The 26,559-nt window shown below is 44.9% G+C and overlaps 1 protein-coding gene across 3 annotated transcripts in view; it reads right to left on the bottom strand.

Annotated features, from left to right (window-relative positions):
- The window catches only part of MTSS1 (MTSS I-BAR domain containing 1), a 218,656-nt gene that overhangs the window by 20,606 nt on the left and 171,491 nt on the right, over nucleotides 1-26,559 (bottom strand). For 2 of the 3 annotated variants that reach the window (XM_075352885.1, XM_075352887.1), the window contains exons 4-10: nucleotides 19,533-19,617; nucleotides 6,998-7,089; nucleotides 6,641-6,715; nucleotides 5,975-6,132; nucleotides 4,894-5,001; nucleotides 4,602-4,699; nucleotides 151-361 (exon numbers count right to left, since the gene is read on the bottom strand). In XM_075352885.1, coding sequence (XP_075209000.1) covers nucleotides 151-361; nucleotides 4,602-4,699; nucleotides 4,894-5,001; nucleotides 5,975-6,132; nucleotides 6,641-6,715; nucleotides 6,998-7,089; nucleotides 19,533-19,617 — 827 coding nt within the window. The remainder of the gene's footprint in view (nucleotides 1-150; nucleotides 362-4,601; nucleotides 4,700-4,893; nucleotides 5,002-5,974; nucleotides 6,133-6,640; nucleotides 6,716-6,997; nucleotides 7,090-19,532; nucleotides 19,618-26,559) is intronic. The other variant, XM_075352886.1, reaches the window with a different exon arrangement.

The following is a 26,559-nucleotide window of genomic DNA, read 5'->3' as shown; positions in this document are numbered from 1 at the left end:
GCTGTATAACACAACCGGCACTCGCCTTTTCACGGAACGGGCTCAGTTTGTGAAAGTTGGAAACATTTGTATATGGTGATTAAGCTGTATTATCTAAAAGCTGTAATTAAAACAACAACCCTTAAATCGCCATTACGTTATGCATCTCACCTGGTTGACAGCCTCAGGCGGCATGGGTGATGGAGACTTTGACTGAAAAGCATCCTGGGAGATGAATCCCGAATCGTGGGAGGAGACGCTGGACAGCCTCATCGGGGCCTGCTGGGGCAGATTGGAGCTGCGATAGCGATAGTGTGAAGTGGGTGAGTGTGAGTGGGAACCACTGGATCTGGAGTCACTACTGTTAACGCTGTTCAGACTGCTGTATGAGACAAAGGAAGGGGAGGGGCACAGAAAAGACGAGAGGGGCGGTAAAAAGTTGGGGGGGAAGGGAAGTCAGGGGAAGGGGTGATTGAGGGGTTAAAAGAGAAAAGAAAATGCAGGGGAAAAAAGGAGGGAGGAAAAAAAGCAAGCACTAAATTAAAAACTCCAAGAAACTCGGGGGCGGCATGAGCACAAAACACACAAAATACGGGGAGGCAGTATCCGTGGTCTGGTGTAGTAATATTGAGAGGAGAATTCTGGGAAAGATTTAAAGGGGAACTTTCATTAGATTTTTTTTTTATTTAAACTGATTACCTCATTTAATTGCAGTCGTTACGCAGATTTTGGAACAGTTTTTCTTTTTCTTCTGTGCCCCACCATCCCAAAGTTATAAAGGTGCAAATTTTCCTTTCAACAAATAGTTGTACACCACAGAACTTCTCTGTGGGCATTGGCTCGTTCTTCTCTGATTCCAACCAATCAAAACATAGCCACGCCCACAGGAAGTTCTTTCATATACGCCTAGTTGCTTGAAGCAACGATTTGCACCATTAGTTCCCGGTGGCATAACTTTGGAACAGAATGTCACAGAAAAAAAAGAAAAACTGTCCCACAATCGGTGGAGCAGCAGCAATTGGAGAATTAACTCAGTTTATATTGCAAAAAAACAGTGAAAGGTCCTCTTTAAGGGGTTCTCCTCTCATTTTTAAAGGTTTAATTTAGCGCATGTGCCAGGAACTTACTAAGTGCATAAAGCACTGCAAAGGGAATAATTAGCACAGTTATGACATGATGTTGGTGGCAATTCACTTTTAGCTCTGGGGGTTATAAATCCCTTAAAGGGTTTTTCCCATTTTCATAAATGGGTATTGTTGGATAGTACTTTTAAATACAAGCACATGTGCAATTTACTGCTTGTTAAAATTTTCAGCCGTTCTTGAGATATGAACACTTTTCTTTTGATTACAATTTGTTGCTTAGGAGACAGACCACCTCTGCTAGAGCACAGAACACGTGCAGTGCTTACAAGCTCTTTTCTAACAAGTTTGTAAGCTCTGTTTTGAACCTGACCAGGATAGCTTGGGCATGCTCTAACTGCTTAATCTCAGAAGCTTACAAGCTAGACAGCAGGGTGGTCGGTCGCCTAGGCAATGAGTTGAAAACAAAAGAAAAATGTTAATATCTGAAGAATGGTTGGGAATTTTAATAAGCAGTAAATTACAAAAGTGCTTGTTTTTACAAGAACTATCCAATCACCAGCCAGACAATGTTGTGGATACTGCACATGATGGCTTTGCATGCGATATATATTGTGTCCAGCTACATACCCGCCTGCAGATATATACTGCAGGTATGTCATATAAAAAAAAAAAAAAAAAAAATATACAAAGTGCAGCACTGGGCATGCTCTTGTGGTTCCTGTGGGACCAGGACATGGAAAGGGGGGGGGGGGGGGGAAATCATCACATGTTGCCGGATAGACAATGGGGACGGTTTCAGAATCATTAAGAAACCTGGGTGGGACGGCATGCAGATTGAACTGTTTTACGTTGCACAAAACAGTTCCTCCAAAGTGCACCATACATGGAGGTCAGTACGACACAAGGACAGGTCCTCTCTTATTGTATAGCTAGTTACAGTCCCTGGGTACACCAGGAATGAGGAGGTTAACTTGCAAAATAACATTTATCATCATAAACAATCAACATGGAGCAAAACTCAACCCAAAATTAAGCCCCCCCCCCAATTAATAAAATCTATAGTTTGGTAACATATAGTATGCAAGTGGTGGAGCAATCGATAAGATTGGTTATTGGCTTTTTGGCACCAATATACTGTATATCAACGGTATACTGCTTAGATGTTCTTTCCCCCTCCACAAATTGAACATACCCTACCACCCCAACCTCAAGAACAGAAATCAAACCCGGTCATCCCAATTTTGGTAGCAGATGACAACCTGGTTCTTTCTTGCCAGCTTTAGCCAATAACCTACCACAATCATGAAAGGAATTAAGAAATTATTGTAAAGTTCTTGGCTGAAAACTACTGAACTGAAAGTGGCTGTCCCACCTGCTCTAAATGACGATTGTTGTGAACCTCGTCTGTGTGGGTGCTGTTCTTAAGCTCCCTCTGGTAGCCAGGAATGGTAGTGGAGCTAAATCTCAGCCACTGACTCAGACAGGTGTCGGTGTTAATTGGGAATTGGGCAAGTCCTATTGCAGACAAGTCTGGCCTACATAGGAGAGCACTTTCAGCCTTTTGGTTATAATTGTATATTCCCTGTCTCTGTTCCTGGCCTGGAGATTTGTCCTTCCCTGTTTCCCTGAGCAAGACTTCTGCAGATAAGTTTCAGTTTTGCCTTGCTTTCTGGTTTACACCTTAGGGTGCTGTTTTTCCTTGTTTTGCTGTGTATCTGTGTTCTTGCAGGTGAAGTTTTGTTTCATTTGTTTTGTGAGCATGGAGGTTTTCCCTGTGCTGGCTTTCCTGCAGGAAAAGGTATTTTTATCCCTGTCTGATTTGATAATTTTCTCTTCAGTATTTTTGTGTTCCTTTTTGGTATTTTGGCTCTCCCATCGTTTACAGAAGTACCTGATATAGTGGGGGTGAGGTCGTATGACCTCCAGGGCCTTTTTTGCTATCAGGAGTTTGGTATTTTTCTATAGGGATTTTGCACTGACCACAATCCGTTCCTTTCCTTTGTATCAAGTTAGTTGGGCCTCGCCTTTGCTAATTCTATTTTTCCTATCTGAATATTGTGTTTTCCTATATCACCGTAATCTTTATATGTGGGGGGGCTACCTACTCTTTTGGGGACTGTTCTGAGGCAAGGTAGATATCCTTATTTCATTCTGTGAGGCGTAGCTAGTTTCTCAGGATGTGACGTGGCGTCTAGGATTTTAGGAAAGCTCCAAGGCTACTTCTAGTGTGGTCTGATAGGGGATTGCGGTCAGCCCAGGTTCCAACTACTCCTGTTTCTTGGTGTTTTTTCACCTATGGAAGTTTTTTGTAATCTTCCACGGTTACCGGATCATAACAGAGGATGTGCTGGCGGTCTCTCTCATTACCACAAGGCTACAAGATCTTGTGATCGCCGCTTATGTCGGAGAGAAAAGTTTCACATTTTCCTGCAGTGACCACTACAGGAAAAAATGTGGCACTACATGGTGCCAATTTGGTTCCTCCAGCCACTCTTTGCTATAGACGATTGAGAGAGGTCCTGAGTGGATAACCCCTTTCATGACATTTATATGAACAACCTGTCAGGTGTGACAGTCATGTGGTTTCAGGCAGTAGAAGGTCACAGCGTTTGACTGCACAGAATGCTCCTTGACTTTCCATTGTTCCTGCGGTCAGTATTCATTGGTATAGGTAGCTTTTCTGCTAGATTCATCTATTCCATTTAGGACCCAGCAGGAGCTTGCCTTCCACCCAGCTCCTGATCATTAGTAATCGCTTGGTGCTTTAATACCCCTTCCTTCATTGGACTGGTGCTGGTGATATCTTAAGTTCATTCATGCCTTGGCTGCAAGCAGGTGGCTTGTGCTCCTCTGTGGTATCATTGATGAAAACGTCTGAGTCATCTGTGGATAAGTAGATCATGCATTTTCCCCCGTGTGTCCCCCTTATGTCTTCTCTAGTGTTTAGTGGGTTTGATGAAGAGCTCATCCCACCCATTCCCAATTTAGGGCCCAGCACTAGAGATACCCAATGTCAGGTATCCAGCTTGGCGCATAGGTGTGGCACCTATCTAGGATGGTGAGGAACCCCAGGGACCAGCAGTAGCTTTGGTCAGGGGTCACATCTTCCCTTTTCCTAGACACAGGGTTTCCCTTACCTTCCCTTTCGCTTGCTACTTACCCGTCCCTAGCGTGAGAACCCTAGACAATGCCTTTTAAAAGGGAATCTTTCAGCTCATTCTACCCTCCACTCGCCCAGAACTGATTACATTTGTGGGTTGTTTGTAAGAAAACAAGTGGATCCATTCCCTTATAAACACATAACCGCTGGTCTGTTGCAAAAGTATTCACCTCTAGAAATTATATGCAAGTGAGACTATACGTGCTCTGGGCGGAGCTCAGGCTCTACGCTTATCCTTACTCCGCCCTCTACGCTAGGTGATTGACACATTGCAGCAGTGGTAATTGCCAATCACCTAGTGAGCGATGGAACATTTTTCTCAAAATAAGTTCAGGCGCAAAATATATCCTGTCATAACGGAGGCCCCTGTCACCTACCTGCAGACACTGGACTTGCGAGACATTGTGGTACTCGGAGACGATGGTGGAGTCTGGTAAGACCAGTTATAGTCCGAGCCTTTTAAGTCGTGAATCACCTGTCGATACATAAAGAAATCTCATTATTCTTAGTGAAATGTCAACATGATATCGAGTGATACTTGTATATATCTGTGTGATCGCAGGCATCAATGTAAACTTTATGTCAAAAATAACATTGAAAAAAAAAAAAAATTGCCTGACGTGGCCGATACCAGGGAGCAATAGAATTCATGTGAGGTAGGTCCTTCACCTGTTCACTGGCAGATGGTAGCTTATGTGGATCCATGGTGAGGGTTTTCAGGTCTTCAGATATTGTCTGTAAATGAGTGATCTCCCCCAACATTGAGATCTCTTCCTCCTATTAACAAGATGGGGAAAACAAAAAGTCACAAGGTCAGAAGTGGCAAAATCTAAAAATTCTCACTGAATTCCAACAATAGGACCTTGTTCCTGGTAAATTAGAGGTCACCACTCTGCAGTCCCTCACTGGCCCCACTAATATTACGTTTAATTGATATGAAATGAAAGTGATTTGCAGAAAAGTCCCTTAAAGGGACTAACCACTGGATTTTTTTAATTTAAACCAAGTACCTCATCCAATTGCCGCTTTTCCACCGATTCTAGAACAGTTTTTATATTTCTTCTATGCCCCTCCATTTCTAAGTTATGCCAACTGGAAAACGTGCTAATTTTCTCTTCAACTGGAAATTCTGTGGGCGTGGCCATGTTTTGATTGGTCAGCATAAAACAAGGAAAAGTAAACGAGCACAGAGAAGTTGGATGACAGAAAAATGTGCCTTATTTCTACGGGGCATAACTTTGGAACGGATGGACACAGAAGAAAAACAAAAACTGATCTAGAATCTGTGGAGCGGCGGCAATTGGATGAGGTACACTATTTAAATAAACAAAATCCAGTGAAAGGTATCCTTTAAGAGCTTTTCATGTTTTGTATAAATAAAGTTTTAAGGGTTATTCCCATCACCCAATGTCTGTGAGCCGAAGACGTGTTGCAGCCGTGACTACTTGTGGCCGGCTCATCGACATAGGCGTTGTCATCCCAGCTATGAATGGGAGACGGGAATAACCCTCTAATCAGTATAAACCTTTCTAATATGTTGTAGGGGGGTTAGTGAATGAGATCAATGGTTTACACTCAATGGGAGTATCCCTCTACACATCTCTGAAATATACAGTGTAGACAACGCTCTGTGAGCTAAACACATCTCTCTACTGATTCGCTATAGATATTTTAGGAAGTTGTAGAACCTTTCATTCATACACGTATCCATCTTCATTTATATAAAGCATTAAGAATGGCAAAGACGTACGATGACAGGCCGGAGCATGGAAATAAAGGAGCAGAAGCGGCTGCGCTCCTCAATAAGAGCTTTCCGGACAGCTTGCTTCTCCGTCTCCTCCAGGAGCAGGTACTTGTCATTGACGTCTTGTAGAGCGCTGTCCAACTGCGGCTGTACATCTCCTCTACCTGCAAACAAGTCCCAGACACACCATCAGCATCTCACAGGGGGGTAGTAACTGGGGGTGCAGAGGCAGTGGTCGCACCCTGGTGTGCCAGAGGAGGTCCAAACACCCCTCTGACATATTAGATGACCTGTGTAAATGACACCTGGTCAGTGGGGCTTTTCTACAGACAGTGGATTTGGGTCTAGGAACTTTAAGTTCTCTAAAAGTAGATGTTAACTCATCATCACTGGTAGGTGCCATCTGACAACAAGCGGTCACGTAAGACCCTCAAATGATATTGGGGAGATATCTGCCTAACCAAAGCCATGGTTGTCCATCTAGAATTCTGGAAAGAGAACCAAATAGCTAAAAAAATAATGTAATTTGGAGATCAACATTTTGTAGACTTCCATCAGAAGAAACAAAACCCAAAAGGACATTTTCCCTTCTCGGATCCTTTCCTTTGAAGAATGACGACGTCATCAGCCGCGTCTGACCGGCTATCATATGTATAAGGAATCCAGATTTACCTTTCTTGGCTTTTTTCTGCAGTTTGAGGGTGTCTGACGACTTCTTCTTGATCTCCTGACGAGCCTTTTTGTATTCTGGAAGATAATTATGAAGATTATAGTTTATGAAAGTGGTTGGGTCTGTGCCTAGAGGGCGATGGTTTTGTAGAACGGGTTTTATATCATAGAGAGCAATGATATAAAATAAGAGATCCCAAAAGTCATGATCTAGCAGGTCCTACTGATAGCCTATGATTGCCCTGTGTGCTATTTATGGGTGCATGAAATCAGAAGTACAGTACCAGTCAGGCATCAGTCTGGTTGTTAAAGGCTCTTTGTCTCACAGACCGAGGTCTCAAACCTCTTCGATAGCCTTACCTTTTGCGTGATCCTTGTCAAGCTGATTAGCTACCTTCTTCCATTCTTCTACCTGCTCTTGCAGCGGGTTGATCAGACAGTCAATCAGAGCACTGAAAAAAATATATATTTATTAACAAGCCATAATGGTATTGTCAGGTGGGCAACAATCACTTTTTTAAAGGGAATCTGTCAGCATGTTTTTGCTATGGAATCCGAGAGCAGCATGATGTATGAGCAGAGACTCTAATTCCAGCGATGTGTCACATATTGGACTGCTTGGTGCAGTTTTGATATAATCCGTTTTTTTATGCTGTAGATGTAGCAGTAGTCAGACTGCTGAGCTCTCTATAACCCCGCCCACACCACAGATTGGCAGCTTCCTGTGTACACTACGCATAGTCAGCCAATCAATGGTGGAGGCGGGGTTATAGATTAACAGGACTACATGGCATGTGGCACTTAGTCCTAATCTCCTGCTGATAAAACACTGATTGTATTGAAACTACAGAAAGCTACTTTGAAAGTGGCTTATCCCTGGAATCATGCTCTCTGCACCTACTTCATTCTGCCCTTAGGTTAAATAGCAAAAACTAATAACAGATTCCTTTTCATTTGTATCAGGCCTAGTATAAAACAATTTTAACTTTTCTTCCAGAACCACTTGTCTATGGACACTGCGATATTACAACTCTGGTTCATTCACTGGAGTAGACCTGTTCCCATATAACATGTTTATGTATCTTTAGGGCAATGTGCCCAGAAAAAGTCTTCCAGACATGATAGCTAAAACATTTTTCTTTTCCTTCAATTGTTTAGTGGCCTTCAGAACCATGCATCACATTGATCAACACAAAATGTTTGGTGGGAGGTCTGCTCGGGTCAGAGGTGAACATGTAATTGCTCAATAGCATAATCTTTTTCCCAACACTGAAATTTTTATTTGCAGAACAGCATATGATCAAAGCACTGGGGGTATCCTTGTATCTTTATATGAGTAAGGGGCATTTGGCATAAACCGGTGAGAAATCTCGTTCTTGGAGTCTGGAAGATTTGAGACATTATGGAAGAAGCGGGAAATTCTTAATGATGAGTGTATTGTGAGTGGAGTCGAGGATGGAAGACTTGTAGAGTAGAATGGAAAAGAACAGAAGTGTAAAGAAGAGATTATGCCAAGAATGAATGGAGTAGAATGGACAATGAGTAGAAATATAATGGATAGAGGAAAGGAAAGAATGAAGAAAAGTACAGAGTGAAGCGAGAATGAATGGAAATATGAAGGATAGGGAAAAAGGAAAAAGTGAAGAGAAGTACAGAGTGAAGCGAGAATCAATTGAGTAGAATGGACAGTGAGTGGAAATACGAAGGATAGAGGAAGAGGAAAGAGTGAAGAGAAGTACAGAGTGAAGCGAAAACGAATGGAGTAGAATGGACAATGAGTAGAAATATAATGGATAGAGGAAAGGAAAGAATGAAGAAAAGTACAGAGTGAAGCGAGAATGAATGGAGTAGAATTGACAATGAGTGGAAATAGAAAGGATAGAGGAAGAGGAAAGAGTGAAGAGAAGTACAGAGTGAAGCGAGAATCAATTGAGTAGAATAGACAGTGAGTAGAAATACGAAGGGTAGGGAAAAAGGAAAGAGTGAAGAGAAGTAGTGTGTAAAGCGTGTGATTGAATGGAGTAGAATGGACCAGGAGTGGAAATATGAAAGTTAGAGGAAAGACTGAAGAGAAGTAGAGTGAATCGAGAATCAATGGAGTAGAATGGATAGTGAGTGGAAATACGAAGGATATAGAGGAAGAGGAAAGAGTGAAGAGAAGTACAGAGTAAAGCGTGTGATTGAATGGAGTAGAATGGACCATGAGTGGAAATATGAAGGCTAGAGGAAAGACTGAAGAGAAGTACAGAGTAAATCGAGAATGAATGGAGTAGAATGGATAGGGAGTGGAAATACGAAGGATATAGAGGAAGAGGAAAGAGTGAAGAGAAGTACAGAGTGAAACGAGAATCAATGGAGTAGAATGGACAGTGAGTGGAAATACGAAGGATAGAGGAAGAGAGTGAAGAGAAGTACAGAGTGAATGGAGAATGAATGGAATAGAATGGACTTTTAGTGGAAATACTAAGGATAGGGGAAGAGGAAAAAGTGAAGAGAAGTACAGAGTGAAGTGTGTGAATGAATGGAGTAGAATGAACCATGAGTGGAAATATGAAGGAAGAGGAAAGAAGGAAGAGAAGTACAGAGTGAAGTGTGTGAAAGAGGAGTACAATGGAGGACACAAGAAATAAAAAGTAGAACAGATGAGCAAAGTAGTTCGCAAGTAGAAAACAGAAAAAAGAGAATAAGAAAATTGGGAAAGAAATGGAGAATGGAAGACAAGGAGAGGAGAATAGAGATGAGGAGAAATGGATAGCAGAGGTAATAAGAGGATGTAGAGATTACAACAGATGAGGAATGGAAATATGAAGGAAAGAGATAGAGCAGGTGGTGAGTGGAGGATAGTATAGAAGACACAGTAGTATGGACGATGAGAAGAAACAGGGAATAAACTAAAAGGGAAAAGAAAGCGGTGAAGATTAATCTAAGAGAAATGGAATAGAGGGAATGATGAGTAAATGGTGAGTGAAATGGAGGATGGAAAACCTGGAGAGAAAAAGAAGTGCACAATAGAGGAAGAGAAGGAGTGAAGGGGTAGAATGGAAGAGGAGAGGAAATGTGAGGGAAAGAGAAAGGCTGAACGGAGCCCACAGCGGAGCCATGGGCAAAGTGACTCATGACTGACTTTGAAGGGCAACGAGGGGTTAACACTGGTTGCAGGGAAAGAAAGCGCTGGCTGTGGGGGTTCAGAAGTTTAAGGGGCTGGGAAAAGTGCTAGGGGTGGTCAGTTGGGAATATAGAATCAGTAGAAGGGGTGGGTACTATCAGAACAGCATGTGAAGCCAGCAGAAAAGGTGCTGAGCCCCCTTCACCTCGTCTCCTGCTGTGACTGTAATCATGGTGATTTAAAACTTCTGGAGCAGCTGCAGGGGGCTGCCAGCAGCGTGGATGGAGCTGCATCAGAGCACAGGTGCTGGAGATATTGGGAGGTTCGGCTGTGGGGGATGCTGCAGAAGATCCACTTCCCCAGTGGGCACGCAGGGCGAGTGTGCCTGACAGTCTGCCACCAGGAGCAGCTCCTGAGGTCTCAGTGGTGCCGCAAGAGCCCCCTCCCCGGGGACCCTCCCTGTCCATCTCTCCATCCTGTGCTTCTAGATGGAACAGGGGAGGAATCTTACAAGGCAGCCGGGACCTGCGGAGGTGGGCGGGGCCTCGGTGTATCATGTGACCGAGGCTCTGGCTCAAGCCTCTAGTGATCAGGGCTTTAACAAGATGGCGGCGGTCCTTCCCAGTGATATACCTGTGGGGGGACTGCTTGTGGTGGCAGCAACTGGACATCCGGAGAAACACTCAGAGACAGAGGTCATCGGGGCAGAGGGCAGCGTGGAGGTCGTCATCGGGGACAGAGGTCAGCGCAGAGGTAGTCATCGGGGACAGAGGTCAGCGCAGAGGTAGTCATCGGGGACAGAGGTCAGCGCGGAGGTCGTCATCGGGGACAGGGGTCAGCGCGGGTGTCGTCATCGGAGACAGGGGTCAGCGCGGAGGTCGTCATCGGGGTCAGGGGTCGGCGCGGAGGTCGTCATCGGGGACAGAGGTCGGCGCGGAGGTAGTCATCGGGGACAGAGGTCGGCGTGGAGGTCGTCATCGGGGACAGAGGTCAGCGCGGAGGTCGTCATCGGGGACAGAGGTCAGCGCGGAGGTCGTCATCGGGGGACAGAGGTCAGCGCGGAGGTAGTCATCGGGGGACAGAGGTCAGCGCGGAGGTCGGCATCGGGGACAGAGGTCAGCGCGGAGGTCGTCATCGGGGGACAGAGGTCAGCGCGGAGGTAGTCATCGGGGGACAGAGGTCAGCGCGGAGGTCGGCATCGGGGGACAGAGGTCAGCGCAGAGGTCGGCATCGGGGACAGAGGTCAGCGCGGAGGTCATCATCTGGCTGGCGGTCAGCATGGAGGTTGTTTTCAGTGAGGTGGTCAGCACGGAGGTCATCATATGGCTGGCGGTCAGCATGGAGGTTGTTTTCAGTGAGGGGGTCAGCGCGGAGGTCATCATCTGGCTGGAGGTCAGCGTGGAGGTCGTTTTCAGTGTGGGGGTCAGTGCGGAGGTCATCATCTGGCTGGAGGTCAATGTGGAGGTCATTTTCAGCTCGGTAATGGTTATCGGTAAGGAGGTCGGCGCAGGGATCGGCATCTGGAAGGAGGTCAGCATTGAGGAGGAGGCTGTCGTCATCACAGTAGAGGTCGCCTTTATGTTGTAGGTCCGCAGCACGGAGGGGCTCGTCTTCGCGGATGAGGTCCGTGTCGAGGAAGAGGTCGTCATCTAGGAGGGGATGATCCACGTCCTGGGAGATCGTTCAACAGGTAGTCTGCTCCCTGGTGGTCCCGCTAGGTTTGAGCGCGGCGGCTTGCTGGGGTCTCCCTAAGCAAGCTGCTTAAGCGGCTTGAGTGCCTCAACATCCTGAGGAGAGTCATCGGCTGGAATCGGGTGTTCCGGCTGGTGGGTCCCATGCCCCCACGCAGCCTGGTGAGTTTAATTATATGTTCTGTGTGTTCATCTAGTGCGATTTTCCTGGGTAGGTGTTTTATTAGGCCCAGGGGAAATGGCGGCGGTCTTAGTTTTAGCATGTTGGGGGGCCTCTGTGGGGTCAGTTAGTAGGGTCTGCAGCATGTTAGGGTTTGGGAAGGAGTTGCCGGAACGTGTGGAGGAGGCAAAGGTCGGGTCAATGGGGTCCCCCGTTTCTGTTTTGGGGGTCGGGCATTGAGGCAGGTCGCCGGTTGGTCATCAAGTTAGGCCACATCTTGTGGTGGGGGTCGCGGTGTCAGGGCAGATAGAGAAGGGTGAGTGTTTAAACTTTCGATTTTGTTAACTGGCTTCAGGTGTTTGCCATTCTGCAAGCATCCAGGCACACACACAAAAAAAAAAAAAAAAAAAAAAAAGGGGGGGGGGCCTGAGAATTGTTCAGGGGTGTTCTGCTACAAGGAAGGTTCATTGGTTTTGTGGCGATCACACCCGGTGTTGAAATGATGGGCGGTTCAGGCAGTGGAAGGATGGGTGACACTGCATGAATCCTTGGGGGTCTTGTCGCGCGCGGGGATGGATCTGCGGCGGATCGGTGGTCACGGTGAAGTTGCGGACAATCAGTGCCAGATTTGTGGCTGTGTACAGATGGAGCGGTGTGTCCGGGGTTTCGCTGTGGCCGCGGATCTGCCGGGGATTTGTCCTTGTGTGTGATGAGGCCTTACGGCTCGTTGAGATACCAGGGTTCAGGCTGCGGTGGGTTCTAGAATCATCATAATAATAATAGTAAATGTATATAAAATATAATAATAATTTTGGTGCGAGGTATCGTGCAGGTATTGGGCGGTTCAGTTTTATCTCTGCCATTTCTGGTTCTGGTGGTTTTTCTTCGTTAGGGGTAGTGCAGAAGAAGGAGCCGAATAAATTCCGGGTCACTTGTGAGTTATCGTTTCTGACATGCCATTCGTTGCCAGGGCGTCCTGACAGCATGCATTTGTTAGGTTGTTTTGGGGATGGTTCATATTTTGTGATCTGGTGTTTACTTATGATTTGCCCTATTTTCTTGTGCCTATTGGAAGGGTTTGGTTCATTTCTAGAATGGGGGGTTGCAGTATGGCTGGGTTGCTGATGATGTCTTACCTCAAAAAAAAAAAAAAAAAAAAAAAATAAGACAACAACTTTCTGTACATGGGGCGGTCAGCTCCCCATTTTTTGCCATCTTTGCTAAGGGCTAGGGCATGGATAGTTCAGCAGTTTGCCAGGAGAGGAAGAAGGGCCCTGGCAATTGTCTGAACATCTTGGGAATCTCCATTGATTCTAGGAGGATGGAGAGCAGGGGGGGATTGAGTACAGGTTACGGGACAAGGAAGTGTGTCTTTCCTCACTGAAGTGCGCAAAGCGGGTTATATATTTAAAAAAATAAATAAGAAAAATCAAATGCAGTGGCAGACCTTTGGTTGTTGCTGGGCATGCTTTAATTTGCTTTTGCATGTGCCCATAGCCGGAATTTTTTCGGGTAGTGAGAAGGTGGCTATGGCGGGGGCAAGGCCCCCACGCTTTGTATACGGTTGCCGGAGGAATTCTTCAACGACCTGGCAGTGGGGGCCAGGATATATTTTCCTGGGTAGTTATAATGGATGGTCGTTAGGGTTTTGAAGCTTGTGGTCTATTTTGATTGTGAACTTTTACTGTAGCGGCAGGTTGGGTTAGTTGACAGAGCTTTCAGCAGGGCAAATGGGGGATGGACATAGAGCCACAATCTTGGGTGGAGGCAGTATTTTACCAAAAATCGGATTTTGTTCGAGTTTTTCTTGGTAGTGGCTAGTTCCAATTGGGGGGACTACTTAAGCAATAAAAACATCAGTTTTCGTTGCGTCAACAGGTGTTTTGGCAACTAATTTTTGGTGTTTCTCCTCCGTTAACAGGGCTATGGAGGCATTTTGGGTTACGGCGCCTTTTTGCTTTAGTACAAAGAAGTACAAAGATAGTGGCAGCGCAGGCACCAGGTGTTTGGAATTTAGCGTTAATGCTCTTTTTCAATGATAGTGGGATAGCTTTTGGTGCCTGGCACTAGAGGCAGAGTCCACCAGCTGCAAGTGGCCGGAGGAGCTTTGTGAGGTGGTATTTGGGCACTAGGCTTATTATGCATTACAGTATCCTTTGCTGGGGGTACTAGGTTAGCATATGAGGCGGATTGGTGAGGCAACGGGGGATCGGAGTCAGGAATTCGGCACAGGGGAGTCTGAGGAGGATTTGGTAGGGGCACTGCTGTGTTGGTTACGTAGGGTGTCGGCTGAAGGAAGGTCTGAGGTTAATAATTTATGGCTCAGGACCAATACTGGTTGTAAGTTTCAATGTCTGGTTGATGTCATTAAACTGTTTAGTGCAAATTTTGAGGGATTTGCGGGATGAGTCCTTTAACTGGTGGAGGAAGGTTGAACTAGATGGACCTAGGTCTTTTTTCAACCTAAGTAACTATGTAACTATGTAACTGGACTGGTTAATTGCTTGGAACAGTGGGCACTGCCAAGACCAGTGAGTAATTCCCCCATTTGAGGTGAAGTGGTTTTCGGCTAGTTGTTCTTAGTTGCTCTTTGGGGAATTAGGGGAATTGGTGGCTCCATCGTCAAGTGGAGGTGGCATGTTGAGTCAGGTTGTTGTGGGGTTAACCTACCCCATGGAATGTTTGGTTGGAATGGTCAAACTGAATACATCTTAAATAAATATTAAAAAATGGGGGGGTCAGGTTGTGAGCAGTAAAGAGGTTGATAAGGCGGTCGGTAGAGTGTTGCAGGGGGTATTTATTTTTGTTGGGGGGGTGATCGCTCAGACCCATTGGTGGCCTTGGGCCTCAACCAAGGTGGAAAAGTGGGGGACTTCCTGCAAAAAGTATAATTTAAAAAAAAAAAAAAAAAAAAAAAAAAAAAAAAGGAAAAATGTTCCCCCCCCCGTTTTTTCTACGTTCTACTAGGCGGTGCACCACTGGTTGGATAATTGGGTCACTGCCCTGAATTCGGGGGGGGCTGATGGCAGATGAGGGGAGGAATGAGTGCCAGCTGGGTTGGTTGAGAGATCACGTTCTAGTGCTTTGGATCTGGTTCCAGGTATGAGTGGTCTACGGTAACACTGGATTTTCACCATTTTAAAGGTTGGATCCTGCCCCCGATGTGCTGGTGTTGCACACGGGTGAAAATGATGTGGGGATATCCCCCTATGGGGGATTAAATTGGAGTTATTTGCCAAGGTTTACTGCAGCTATGCTCCGCCTCCCCGAGAGGTGAAGATGATGCGGTCGGATATTGTGCCTACAAAACCTTACTGGTGGTTCGGTCGATAGAGGGGATCGACAGGACTGAAATTAAGGTGGATAGGGAAGTGGGGAGTTTCTTGGCTTGGAACGGACAGGTTGGCGCGGTGGATGCACCTGTGGTTAGCAGGTGTTCAGGAAGGTGGAGCGAGCGCTTTGTTGGTGGGGTGACTCGCATTATGAGGTCTCAGGTAATGCTCGTGGTGGCGGTAGTGAGGTGGGGTTCTTGGAGTTGGTGGTAAAATGGTGGTGGGGGGTTGTACATCAGGTGGATGGTAACCCCCCTTCTTTTATTTGGAATGGTAATTACCTGGCAGACTTTGGGGCTCTCCAGGGTGGGGTCCCCTGGGAGTCGGTGTTAGGGAAATGGTTTTCCGGTCATGGTGTCCCCGAGCTTGTGGTCGTTTGCGGCTGGGGACAACTCCGGATGGTTTATCAATTTTATGGGAACGTCCGCCAGGTTTTGGAGCTCCAAGAACCCTCCTCGCTTTAAAGAAAGATATTTATTTAATGTCATGTTTGTATAATAAAGGCCGATTTGGCCAAATTATCCAAGCGGGTGTCATGTCATCATTCAAAGGGGAATCTGTGGGATGAAGGGATTAGTGCATAGCGAGAAGGAAGCATCTACAATAGTACAGTCAAGAGGAGGAGGAGTGTAGTGGGCAATATGTGGAGGATATCATGAATGAAGATGTAGAATAGAGGATGAAAGAGATAGAGAGTAGAGAAGGTGAGGAGAAGTAGAATAAGAGAAATGAAGAGCAGAGTAATCTGTGAAATAGGAGAACAGAGTGAATGATGAGTACATTGTGAGTAGTGGAGGATGGAAAACATGGCGAGGAGAAATGAGGAGAAATGACTAGAAGGAGTGAAGTGTAGAATGGACAATGGGTGGAAATATGAAGAAAAAAGGAAGATGGAGAAGAAGAGGAGCAGGCAATGAACAGAGGTAATGGTGAGTACAGAGAAGTAGAGGGTAAAATGGAAAAGATAGGCAATGTAGTGGACAGGAATCTTCGAGGACAATCGGAGGTAATTTTGGGACTTGTGTGGTGGAAGTAAAATGGACGATGAGGACAAGGCTACAGGTGAGACAAGACCCCCTAATAACGCAGAACTTCCAAACTGTGTATTGGAAAATGGACTTTCTGATCCAGACAACCCCTTTAAAAGGAGCCTTAAAGGGACTGGATGAGGAACGTACGTCAAGATTGCAGTAATGTGATCTCTACAACAAGAGCGCTATTGTCCTAGTGTTATTCCAGGACGACCCGTGTACGCCAAGCGTGTGATGATTGTGTTTAGGTGGATAAACAGCCATCCTACGATGATAAATGCACAGCTCGTGTGTAGGTGTTAGTTTGCAAAATACAAGGTCATTTCCATAATCCATGTTTAGATAGCGAGGGCGGAAAATGTAATGAATCCAAAGATCTGTAAGCAAAGAAGATCGAGCCAAAGAGGCGCTGCGTGATCCAGCACTGAATATGAGAGGCTGGCAATACGGTGCACACTGGTATTTGCTTTCTTGCTGCTCCGGGTTTGTTGGGCTGCATCCATGTCCATAGAACAAACATGCCGGACTACAATGGAGGTCAGCATAGGCACCAATAGGCCTCGCATGTACTAAATAATCGCTCCGACACTCATCCCGAAAAGTTGGACAAGTGTCATGCATATTTTATTGCTATATAACTCCACAACCCCCTACATATTATACACTTGCACCCTTTAGTGCCTTATGTTTCGCCTGATTTAATCTAATAAATAATAAAATCACATGGGGTCCAACTTATTTTTGATAACCAGCAAAGGTAAAGCAGATAAAGGTGGGCTGATATCAGGCTGGGAAGGTCAACCTTTAATGGTTGCGTCCCAGGTTAAAAATAGCAGCCCGCAGTCACCCCCAGAAGGGGCTCTTTGGCCAGCTCTTCACGACTGCCCTGGTGCAGTGGCAAGCAGGGTAATATTTGTTGGGATTGATGTCAGCTGTGTAATGTATATCAGCTGGCATCAAGCCCTGGTGTTAGAAAATGGAGAGTTGTTGATCAGTTACCCCCTGACACTTTTCCTGGTTCACTAATTTATTAAAAAAACAAAACAAAATAATGCAGGTCTAACATAGTCCGAGGAATCCGACTCTAATGTGCAGTGACATTCCTGATGTCACCGCTCATCAGTCACCGGTGACCACTGAGAGCAGCATTAGTTGTGAGTGGCTGCTGCCCAAAGTCTATGGAGCCTCGTTCTGAGGCTCCATAGCCTTTGATCACCATAATTGTGGAACATCCTGGGAAGAGATGGACAACGTCAGGCCTATGCTGAAAAATTGCTTTTAATAAATGGATGTCTTGTTTTGATGTCTCTCTTTTTAGGTCTTTCAGATTTCCTTCCATGGACTATCAGGATCCTTGAACTATATCGGAACTGCATTGTTTATTTTAAAAAATTGGTGAACCAGGGAAAATGTCAGCGAGTATGTGTGTGTTTTTTTCTTTTCACTTACTGGGTTTGTAATGGGAGTGTCTGATAGACGCCGCTCCACTACTAACACCAGGGTTTGATGACAGCTGACATTACACAGCTGACATCAACCCTCGACTGCTTTAATCCAGATTGTCACCACGCCAGAGCAAATCAGGAAGAACCAAGGTGAAGCGCCAGACATGCCGCATCTAATGTGATAGGGCGGCTGTGAGCTGCTATTTTTAGGCTGGGAAGGGCCCAATAACCATTGACCATCCCAGCCTGGTAACATCAGCCCTCAGCTGTCTGCTTTACTTGTGATGGTTATCAAAAATAAGGGGGATCCTACATCATTTTTTCATTTTTTTATTTTAAGTTATTTATTTATCAGGTTAAACACCTTTTAACTCCTCATGAAAGGCACTAATATAGGGTACTCAAGTTTATAATTTGTAGGGGGGTTGGGAAATTATAGCAACAGAAAATCTAATAAATAAATATATATATATATATATATATATATATATATATATATATATATATATATATATATATATATATATATATATATATATATATATATTATATTATATTATATTATATTATATTATATTATATTATATTATATTATATTATATTATATTATATATATATATATATATATATATACACACACACACATACACACATACATATACACACACAAACATACACACACACACACACGCATATACACACACACACACACACACACACACCAGACCAAAAGTTTGGACACATCTCATCTCTAGAACAACTGTTAAGAGGAGACTTTGTGCAGCGGGCCTTCATGGTAAAATAGCTGCTAGGAAACCACTGCTAAGGACAGGCAACAAGCAGAAGAGACGTGTTTGGGCTAAACACCACAAGGAATGGACATTAGACCAGTGGAAATCTGTGCTTTGTTCTGATGAGTCCAAATTTGAGATCTTTGGATCCAACCACCGTGTCTTTGTAGAAAAGGTGAACGGATGGACTCTACACGGCTGGTTCCCACCGTGAAGCATGGAGGAGGAGGTGTGATGGTGTGGGGGTGCTTTGCTGGTGTCACTGTTGGGGATTTATTCAAAATTGAAGGCATACTGAACCAGCATGGCTACCACAGCGCATCTTGCAGTGACATGCTATTCCATACGGTTTGCGTTTAGTTGGACCATCATTTATTTTTCAACAGGACAATAACCCCAAACACATCTCCAGGCTGTGTAAGGGCTATTTGACTAAGAAGGAGAGTGAGGTGACCTGGCCTCCACAGTCACCAGACCTGAACCCAATCGAGATGGTTTGGGGTGAGCTGGACCGCAGAGTGAAGGCAAAAGGGCCAACAAGGGTTAAGCATCTCTGGGAACTCCTTCAAGACTGTTGGAAAACCATTTCCGGTGACTACCTCTTGAAGCTCATTAAGAGAATGCCAAGAGTGTGCAAAGCAGTAATCAAAGCAAAAGGAGGCTAGAATATGACATATTTTCAGTTGTTTCACACTTTTTTGTTAAGTATTTCATTCCACATGTGTTAATTCATAGTTTTGATGCCTTCAATGTGAATCTACAATTTTTAGAGTCATGAAAATAAAGAAAACTCTTTAAATGAGAAGGTGTGTCCAAACTTTTGGTCTTTACTGTATCTTTATAATTTATTTTAGATGCGGCACAAGCATAAAGGCAGGGGAGGGAGCCAATCTTTCCCAAGTAATGTCCAATCCTTTCAGTATACATGTAAAAAATCAGCAGCAAAAGATTCATATGTGTACCGAAACATTGATGTTATTGGCAAATAAAAAGACACCGTTTTTCTAAGATTAACCTGTGAAGTGCTGCTCTAATTGTTATCATTTCTATTTTTTTTTATACTGTCTACTATTCTTCAGTTCCCTTAGATTCCTGCAGGTAAAGGACCTTTGGTGACATCATGGTCACACGACCATGATGTCACCAAAGGTCCTAAACCACTTTTAATCTCAAAATGGAAATACTGGGGAACCCTAAGAAATGGGGGGGGCCCTAGGCAATTCACGAGTCCTCCCCTCCCCCCGCCAAACTCCAGTCCTGGCTGTAACTGGGGCTAATTTTTGGATTATCTATATGTAGTTGTCAATGAACCCTATGGATGAGGTCCGGAAGCACTGACCTGGAGAACTGTCGGAGCTTGGACTCTATGCTGCGATGTCTCATACACATTCTGGTCAAAGCAGATCCAACTTCTCTAGTCGCTCCTGAAAGAACAATAATAACATGATCATTAGTTTTATCACATAAACAATAAAGACTGTAACATCACAGAAACCTCAAAGTGACAAATTCAGAAAAAGGAAGATATCACCTATAGTTTATAGGGTCACATACAATAATAATAGAAGTCATAACTCGCCTTACTAAGCCCCCACCAGCCGCTGTAACTCCTGCTACTGTAGTGATGCTTCAACATGAATATGTGACTGCTGCAGTCAATCATCGACTGCAGCAGGTCAGCACTGTGGTCAGTGATTGGCTGGAGCGGCTACGTGTCCATGAAGGGATATCATCACTGTATCAGGAAGTAGAGACTGGAGTAGGACCGGGGAATGATGAATCGGAGCAGACGGGACCAGTGACGTGGTCTTTTTTTATTTTATACCTCTAAATTAATTGCTCCCCCCCTCCTCCCTTACCTTAGATGAACAATTAAAACCATTACTGATTATTTATTCTAATCTGTCATTTTTTTTATTTTTGTATATGACAATCGGTGCAGACATCTTGTCTGAGCTGCTGTTACCAGCAGTCCAAGATTTGCTTTACAGCAACAGGAATATAGCAAACAATAGTCTGGAGTTGATTCATTGACTTCTATGGAAGCTTGGTTTCAGTATACCCTGTGCCCTGTGTAGAGGTTATTGTGCAGGGAGGAGGAGGAGGTGATCATCACTTATTGTGAATGGTGGATCCAGTGTTATCTACTATATACAGAGGAGTTATCAGTCATTGTACAGGAAAAGGAGGAGGTGAGCTGTGACATCCCCTATTGTGAATGGTAGCGGTGTTATCTACTGTATATAGAGGTTATCAGTCACTGTACAGGAGGAGAAGGTGAGCTGTGACATCACCTATTGAATGGTAGCTGTGTTATCTACTGTATATAGAGGTGTTATCAGTCATTGTACAGGAGGAGGTGAGCTGTGACATCACCTATTGTGAATGGTAGCTGTGTTATCTACTGTATATAGAGATGTTATCAATCACTCTACAAGAGGAGAAGGTGAGCTATGATATCACCTATTGTGAATGGTGGATTCAGTGTTATCAGTCATATTACAGGAGGAGGTGAGCTGTGACATCGCCTATTGTGAATGGTGCATCCTGTGCTACCTACTGTATATAGGGGTGTGATCAGTCATGTACATTAGGAAGGGGGGGGGGGAGGTGAGCTGTGACTTCACCTAATGTGAATGGTGGATCCTGTGCTACCTACTGTGTACATAGGTGTTATTAATTATACATGAGGGGGAGAAGGTGAGCTGTGACATCACCTATTGTGAATAGTAAATCCTACATTATCTACTGTATAGAGACGTACTGCCCTTCAAAAGTATCAGTCTATTCTGTATAAATACTGCAAAATTTCAGAATTACATATTGTTTATATTTTTAAAAACAATGTCCAAAATTTCTCAAGTATACATAATGTAAAAACATGTTTTAAACAATAACTAACTTTCTAAGTACATAATCCTTTTAAGCTTCTACTATATATATATATATATATATATATACACACACATACATACATATATATATATATACACATACATACATACATACATACATACATACATATATATATATATTCATAGATTTATTCTTAGATTTCAGAGAGAAAACTTTGATTTGTCATCTCACGGCTTTTGCACAGGCAAAAAGACAATTGATTTGTGGTTAGAGCCAAGCCTGATGTGGGCGCCGGCAGTGCCGTACAGCCAACAATAACCTGTCTCTTCACAAGTGACACCTTATTAGGGAACAATTCTGAACAATGGAGGTAATTTACATCCAGAGAACTTCTGTAGAAAGATATTCCCCGCCTTCACTGGGTGCAATACTGCAATCTACCACACAGGGGCGCTGTTTAGCTATTGTACTTTATTGCTGGTATTTTTTTTTTCCCGAGTCGCAGATATTGCTTTGAAGGAGCAATTTCAAGTCAAAACACATCCATTGTGTGAAATCCATTGTGAAGAGGCCGATATGACGTCTTCGCACGTAGAGTAATCGCAGTGGTATGAATGGCGGCTGCGGTGGGGACGGCCGCTGTACTGAGCTCCAGCATAGGTCAGCGCTACACGATACACGGCAAATCCACACGATGCGTGAAAGCGAAAAAGTGCAGAATTGTGACCCTCAATGTCGCCCTGAATGTAGCGCCCCCCGAGGAAAACAAGAGCAGGTTGTGAACGACGATCTGACCAATCTTATCTGACAATCCAGAACCCACGGGCAGACGGGATTACAGATCCTCAAGATCCCCTCATTATTTGCTTATGCTCATTATGAGCTTCTATTAGGTCATGTTTTATACTCCAGTCACATCCAAAGCTGCGTTCTCCACTTTCATGTGGTGTGAGAGATTACACTCTAGTCACATCCAAAGCTGCTGACAATATTTTTTGCTTGATTCCTATAACCTCTATAGTAAAGAAGCTCAAGAGTTCCACGTTCCCTTTGCTTTTTCAGCGCTGATAGATTCGCTCTCTGCTGCTTGGTTGGGTGTCAAGCCCGTTCGAGTGTCCGACTGCTCGTTAAGAGTACCGAGCACCCGAGCATGGTAGTGCCCACTCATCACTAGTTACCAGTACTGAGCACCCGAGCATGGTAGTGCCCACTCATCACTAGTTACCAGTACTGAGCACCCGAGCATGGTAGTGCCCACTCATCACTAGTTACCAGTACAGAGTACCCGCGCATGGTAGTGCCCACTCATCACTAGTTACCAGTACCGAGCACCCGAGCATGGTAGTGCCCGCTCATCACTAGATACGAGTACCGAGCACCCGAGCATGGTAGTGCCCGCTCATCACTAGTTACCAGTACAGAGTACCCGCGCATGGTAGTGCCCACTCATCACTAGTTACCAGTACCGAGCACCCGAGCATGGTAGTGCCCGCTCATCCCTAGTTACCAGTACAGAGTACCCGCGCATGGTAGTGCTCACTCATCACTAGTTACAAGTACCAAGCACCCGAGCATGGTAGTGCCCGCTCATCCCTAGTTACCAGTACAGAGTACCCGCGCATGGTAGTGCTCACTCATCACTAGTTACAAGAACCAAGCACCCGAGCATGGTAGTGCCCGCTCATCCCTAGTTACCAGTACAGAGTACCCGCGCATGGTAGTGCTCACTCATCACTAGTTACAAGTACCAAGCACCCGAGCATGGTAGTGCCCTCTCATCACTAGTTACCAGTACTGAGCACTCGAGCATGGTAGTGCCCGCTCATCACTAGTTACCAGTACTGAGCACTCGAGCATGGTAGTGCCCGCTCATCACTAGTTACGAGTACTGAGCACTCGAGCATGGTAGTGCCCGCTCATCACTAGTTACCAGTACTGAGCACTCGAGCATGGTAGTGCCCGCTCATCACTAGTTACCAGTACTGAGCACTCGAGCATGGTAGTGCCCGCTCATCACTAGTTACGAGTACTGAGCACCCGAGCATGGTAGTGCCCGCTCATCACTAGTTACCAGTACTGAGCACTCGAGCATGGTAGTGCCCGCTCATCACTAGTTACCAGTACTGAGCACCCGATCATGGTAGTGCCCTCTCATCACTAGTTACCAGTACTGAGCACTCGAGCATGGTAGTGCCCTCTCATCACTAGTTACCAGTACTGAGCACTCGAGCATGGTAGTGCCCGCTCATCACTAGTTACCAGTACTGAGCACCCGATCATGGTAGTGCCCTCTCATCACTAGTTAAGAGTACAGAGCACCTGAGCATGGTAGTGCCCACTCATCACTAGTTACGAGTACTGAGCACCAGAGCATGGTAGTGCCCGCTCATCACTAGTTACGAGTACTGAGCACCCGAGCATGGTAGTGCCCGCTCATCACTAGTTACGAGTACTGAGCACCCGAGCATGGTAGTGCCCGCTCATCACTAGTTACGAATACTGAGCACCTGAGCATGGTAGTGCCCGCTCATCACTAGTTACCAGTACTGAGCACCAGAGCATGGTAGTGCCCGCTCATCACTAGTTACGAGTAATGAGCACTCGAGCATGGTAGTGCCCGCTCATCACTAGTTACGAGTACTGAGCACCCGAGCATGGTAGTGCCCGCTCATCACTAGTTACGAATACTGAGCACCTGAGCATGGTAGTGCCCGCTCATCACTAGTTACCAGTACTGAGCACCAGAGCATGGTAGTGCCCGCTCATCACTAGTTACGAGTATCGAGCACCTGAGCATGGTAGTGCCCGCTCATCACTAGTTAGCAGTACTGAGCACCTGAGCATGGTATTGCCCGCTCATCACTAGTTAAGAGTACTGAGCACTCGAGCATGGTAGTGCCCGCTCATCAATAGTTACGAGTACTGAGCACCCGAGCATGGTAGTGCCCGCTCATCACTAGTTACGAGTACTGAGCACCTGAGCATGGTAGTGTTCACTCATCACTAGTTACGAATACCGAGCACCCGAGCATGGTAGTGCCCGCTCATCAATAGTTACGAGTACTGAGCACCTGAGCATGGTAGTGCCCGCTCATCAATAGTTTTCACTATTCCTTGATGCTAGTCACATCCAAAGCTGCATTTAAGATTCTGTTGATTTCCGATCAGCTCTGGGATGCAGATGTCAACATCTTACCGCTAAACATTGAGAAAGGCACACAATCAGTTAAGGGTGTATTTTGCTGCCTCCATATGTTGACAATTACGGCACCCCGGCCACAAGAGAGCGAATCCTCTGAAATCCTCGGGTTTTGTGAAATAACAGGTGGACGGAGCGCGTCTATAAATGTCCAGGAAATGGAAGGCATCTTATAATTGTGGAACCTGCGGCAGCAACGTACTCATTATGTCGGAGAAGACCGCGTGCCCTCTGCCAAGAAAGCCCGGGTCAACCTAGGGCTGCGCTACAGCCGGGACAGAAGAATGTGCGGAGATTAGGAAATTCAACTAACGAGGACGGAATGTTTTATAAACTCCGGGCGATATTATGACAGCGTCCGCCACACTCCAGCTGCTGCCGCGACCAGACGAGGGGATATATTAATGCCTTCCCTCGTGATAAACCCACAAGGCCCACATTATATCAACACTGGCACAGACACTGGCACAGACACGGGCTCAGAGACGGGCAGCCTCGGTGGTCTGATTGCAATATACTCTGCACGGGATAAATTAGGAAGGATTAGATTTTTTTTTCCAAAAAATAAATTAGGAAAAAAATAGCTACCTATAAAAAAGCGACACCAAAAACCTGATGACTTGTGACCTGGTGACAGATCCACCTTTAATACTGTCCTATAGCGCTCACATAGTACTACCGATATTATAATTGAATGTCCAGAAATACCAATTTCCACCACAACATAACGCTGTGGGGTTATAATTTCCTCCCAAGGAGGGGGTACTGTCCCCTAACTATATAGCAGGTATATATTTACAGGTCCTCTTTAATACTGCCCTATGGTGCTCACATAATAATATTTATATATATATAATATATATATATAATATAATGCTTCGGTAAAGCATTTGACACTGTCCCACATAAAAGACTGCTAAGTAAAATGAGAAAGCTTGGGCTCGGGGAAAATGTGTGTAGATGGGTAGGTAGCTGGCTTAGTGGTAGAAAACAAAGAGTGATTATTAATGGCGCATACTCAGATTGGGCCAGGGTTACTAGTGGGGTGCCACAGGGGTCTGTATTGGGCCCTCTACTATTTAATATATTTATTAATGATCTGGTGGATGGTTTACAGAGTAAAATATCAGTATTTGCAGATGATACAAAACTATGTAAGGTAGTTAACACAAAGGAGGATAGTTTGCAACTACAGATGGATTTGAGTAAATTGGAGAATTGGGCTGAAAAATGGCAAATGAGGTTTAACATAGATAAGTGTAAGGTTATGCACATGGGAAGGAGAAACAGATGCTACGATTACTTACTAAATGGGAAACCGCTGGGGAAATCAGACATGGAAAAAGACTTATGCATCTTAGTCAATAAGAAGAGAAATTGGAGTGCCCAGTGTCAGGCAGCAGCCACCAAAGCAAATAGGGTGATGGGATGCATTAGAAGAGGTCTGGGGGCACCAGATGAAAACATCATTCTCCCTCTGTACAAATCACTCGTCAGACCACACTTGGAGTATTGTGTGCAATTTTGGGCGCCGGTGCTCAAGAAAGACATTACTGAACTTGAAAGGGTTCAGAGGCAGGCTACTAAAATAATAAATGGAGTGGGTGCATTACAATACACGGAAAGGTTATCAAAATTAGGTCTATTTACTCTAGAAAAGAGAAGACTTAGGGGAGACCTAATAAATATGTACAAATATATCAGAGGGCCATATAGAGATCTCTCCCATGATCTGTTTGTACCAAGGACTATGACAAGAACAAGGGGGCATTCTCTTCGATTGGAGGAAAGAAAATTCCTACATCAGCATAGAAGAGGGTTCTTCACGGTAAGAGCAGTGAGGCTCTGGAACTCTCTTCCTGAGGAAGTGGTGATGGCCAACTCACTGAATGAACTTAAGAGAGGAATGGAGGCTTTTCTTGATAGCAAAAGTATAGAAGGTTATATATAGCATAATCTTACAGGTAGATAGAAGAGCCACCAAGATTATTAGAGGAATGGGGGGGCTGCAACACCAAGACAGGTTATTAAACTTGGGGTTATTTAGTTTGGAAAAACGAAGGCTTAGGGGGGATCTAATCACAATGTATAAATATATGAGGGGACAGTACAGAGACCTTTCCAAAGATCTTTTTACACCTAGGCCTGCGACTGGAACACGGGGGCATCCGCTACGTCTTGAGGAAAGAAGGTTTAATCATAATCACAGACGAGGATTCTTTACTGTACGAGCAGTGAGACTATGGAACTCTCTGCCGCATGGTGTTGTAATGAGTGATTCACTACTAACATTTAAGCAGAGCCTGGACGC

The sequence above is a fragment of the Anomaloglossus baeobatrachus genome, chromosome 6 (genome assembly GCF_048569485.1).
Source record: "Anomaloglossus baeobatrachus isolate aAnoBae1 chromosome 6, aAnoBae1.hap1, whole genome shotgun sequence".
Classification (NCBI taxonomy): Eukaryota; Metazoa; Chordata; class Amphibia; order Anura; family Aromobatidae; genus Anomaloglossus; species Anomaloglossus baeobatrachus.
Note: the sequence above shows the minus strand (reverse complement) of the source record. Positions and strands in the feature narration are given on the sequence as shown.